General features: G+C 39.6%; 1 protein-coding gene across 1 annotated transcript; it reads left to right on the top strand.

Moving 5' to 3' along the window:
- Window positions 1-46: 46 nt before the first annotated feature.
- LOC121367178 (hemocyanin 1-like) lies at window positions 47-1,276 on the top strand (the record flags this gene model as incomplete). The annotated part of the gene is made up of 1 exon (XM_041491304.1): window positions 47-1,276. A coding segment is annotated over one exon (1,230 nt), but the record flags the coding sequence as incomplete, so codon positions are not given.
- Window positions 1,277-2,660: the final 1,384 nt, after the last annotated feature.

Below are 2,660 nucleotides of genomic sequence, written 5' to 3'. Positions count from 1 at the left end.
TTACAATATAGCAAACTCGGAAATGTCCCTTTTATAATAAAATACATTTGTGTTTTTATATCTGGTTTTTTGTTTTACAGAACACAGCAAAGAGATTATACATTCATCAAATTCAGTTCGAAGAGACATTGCCACTCTTGATAGTAGATCTAAGCAAAACTTAATTTCCAGTTTGCGTTTACTGCAGCAGGATAATGGTGCTGATGGTTTTGCAGCTATATCATCTTTCCACGGATTACCAGCTAAGTGCCCTGATCCAAGCAATCCAAAATATGCTTGTTGCATCCATGGCATGCCTGCGTTCCCTATGTGGCACAGACTGTATGTGCGCCAGTTTGAAATGGCACTTGCAAGGTACGGTAGTTTCAATGCTGTTCCTTACTGGGACTGGACGATTCCAGTAGAATCACTGCCACCATTACTGACCGAGCCATCTTACTATGATGCAATCAACGATGAAGTCATCGACAACCCATGGGCTCGAGGTTCTATACCAACGGAAGGTACTCATACAGTAAGAGATTTGCAAGATCTGTTGTACAAAACGACAGCTGATGGTAAACATTCCTTACTTTTTAAACAAGTCCTGCTGGCTCTAGAACAGAGAGACTACTGTGATTTCGAAGTACAGTTCGAAGTCATTCACAACTGGATTCACAACTTAGTAGGTGGAAGAAATGACTACTCGCTTTCATCTCTGCACTGGACTTCCTATGACCCTCTATTCTACATTCACCACTCCTTTGTGGACAAACTCTTTGGAGTTTGGCAGGAACTCCAACGACGAAGAAGTCTACCACACGACAGGGCTGACTGTGCCATTAACTCCATGAATACACCAATGCATCCATTCAACATGGACCTGAATACAAATGCTTGGACCAAAAAACACGCTCTTCCATCGCTCTGCTTTGATTACCATCATTTGGGTTATTCTTATGATAATCTCAACGTGGGTGGCATGAACATCGAACAACTAGAACATGCCATTGAGAACAACAAACAGAAAACCAGAGTATTTGCCGGATTCCTGCTTCACGGAATTGGAAGTTCAGCTGAGGTAGAGTTTAAGATATGCAAAACGGACGAGGATTGTTATGCTGGTGGATTTCTTTTTATCCTTGGAGGTTCAAAGGAAATGCCTTGGGCTTTTGACAGACTTTTCAAGTATGACATCACAGACGCCCTGGATTCCGCTGGCCTTGAAACAGGTGATGTATTCAACGTTAATGCAGCATTGCATCTTAAAGTGGAGAAACTTGATGGAAATCTCTGAAGAAAAAAAACCAACACTACCACAGCAATACAGACTGACTGGACAGTAGGAATTAAGCCAACTGTACATATATTATAACCTTTAGGATTACTACAGACCAATCATTGATTATAAATGATGGTATTGCTTGCTGTATTTGAACTAACATGTGTAATGATTTGGTTCCAATCTTTTGTCTGTTACCGATTCTCTGCTCTAATACTCTGTTACTAAAGTGGCCCAAAGTAAATTAAAATGTCTTCTGATTATACACAGTACGGTAAAGCTCCAAAATTGATGGCAATCGGTCAGAGATACAATTCCCATCAGTGGTTTTGATTTGGGCTATTATGTCCTACAACAAATTTCACAAACGTAAGTGGTGCAGGACTCAACTGCGAACAATCCTGGCTGTGGTATGTGCTATCCTGTCTGTGGGATGGTGCACATGTAAAAGGTCCCTTGCTACTGAAGTTTCCTCTGTAAGACCACATGTCAAAACAAAACAAAACAAACTAAGAATCTAAAACACTTTTTATTTTGTATTCATATCAAGTCAAACTGGAATTATTGACAAAACACACTTAAAATACTGGAATATTGGGGTATATATGTCTCCGGGGTTTGCTTTACTCCTTCTCAGTCTGTATCTGTGACATTCAGTGTTCAAAGCAATTCTACTGATTATTGACATGTTTAAGATATATACAAGTGCTGCATGCATCTAGCTGAAAAGTATATCATATAATGATTAAAAAGCACCACTACACTTAACTAAAACTACATTAATAAAATCAAACTCCTAGACCTAATACTTTTGATCCTGATAAAGCTCTGATCCCTAGTTTTAGCCTGGTCACACTTTCATGGGTGCCCGTCTGACTGAGTTGGCACTTGACACCAGTACAAGTGGATGACATGAGCTGATAACACTGAATGTCATATACCACTCTAAGACTGCTGAAGTAGTATAAGGCTTCTTGTATGACCACTTCATGTCCATAAGCTGTAGGACTTCTTCCTGTTACTTTCTTCTGAAGCAGGTCAGTGGTTGTTTGTTTTGTTTAACAACAACACTGGAGCACATCGATTAATTAATTATCGGCTATTGGATGTCAAACATTTGGTAATTCTGACTTGTAGTCATCAGAGGAAACCCACTATATTTCTTCTAATGCAGCATAAAAGATCCCTTGCTGCTAATCGAAAAGAGTAGCCCATGAAGTGGCGACAACAGGTTTCCTTTCTCAATATCTGTGTGGTCCTTAACCATATGTCTGACGCCATATAACCGTAAATAAAATGTGTTGAGTGTGTTGTTAAATAAAACATTTCCTTCCTTCTAATGCAGCAAGGGATCTTTTATATGCACTTTCCCACAGACAGGAAAACACATACCACAGCC

The sequence above is a fragment of the Gigantopelta aegis genome, unplaced genomic scaffold (assembly GCF_016097555.1).
Source record: "Gigantopelta aegis isolate Gae_Host unplaced genomic scaffold, Gae_host_genome ctg9817_pilon_pilon, whole genome shotgun sequence".
Taxonomy (NCBI): Eukaryota; Metazoa; Mollusca; class Gastropoda; order Neomphalida; family Peltospiridae; genus Gigantopelta; species Gigantopelta aegis.
This window is presented reverse-complemented; position numbering and strand designations above follow the sequence as displayed.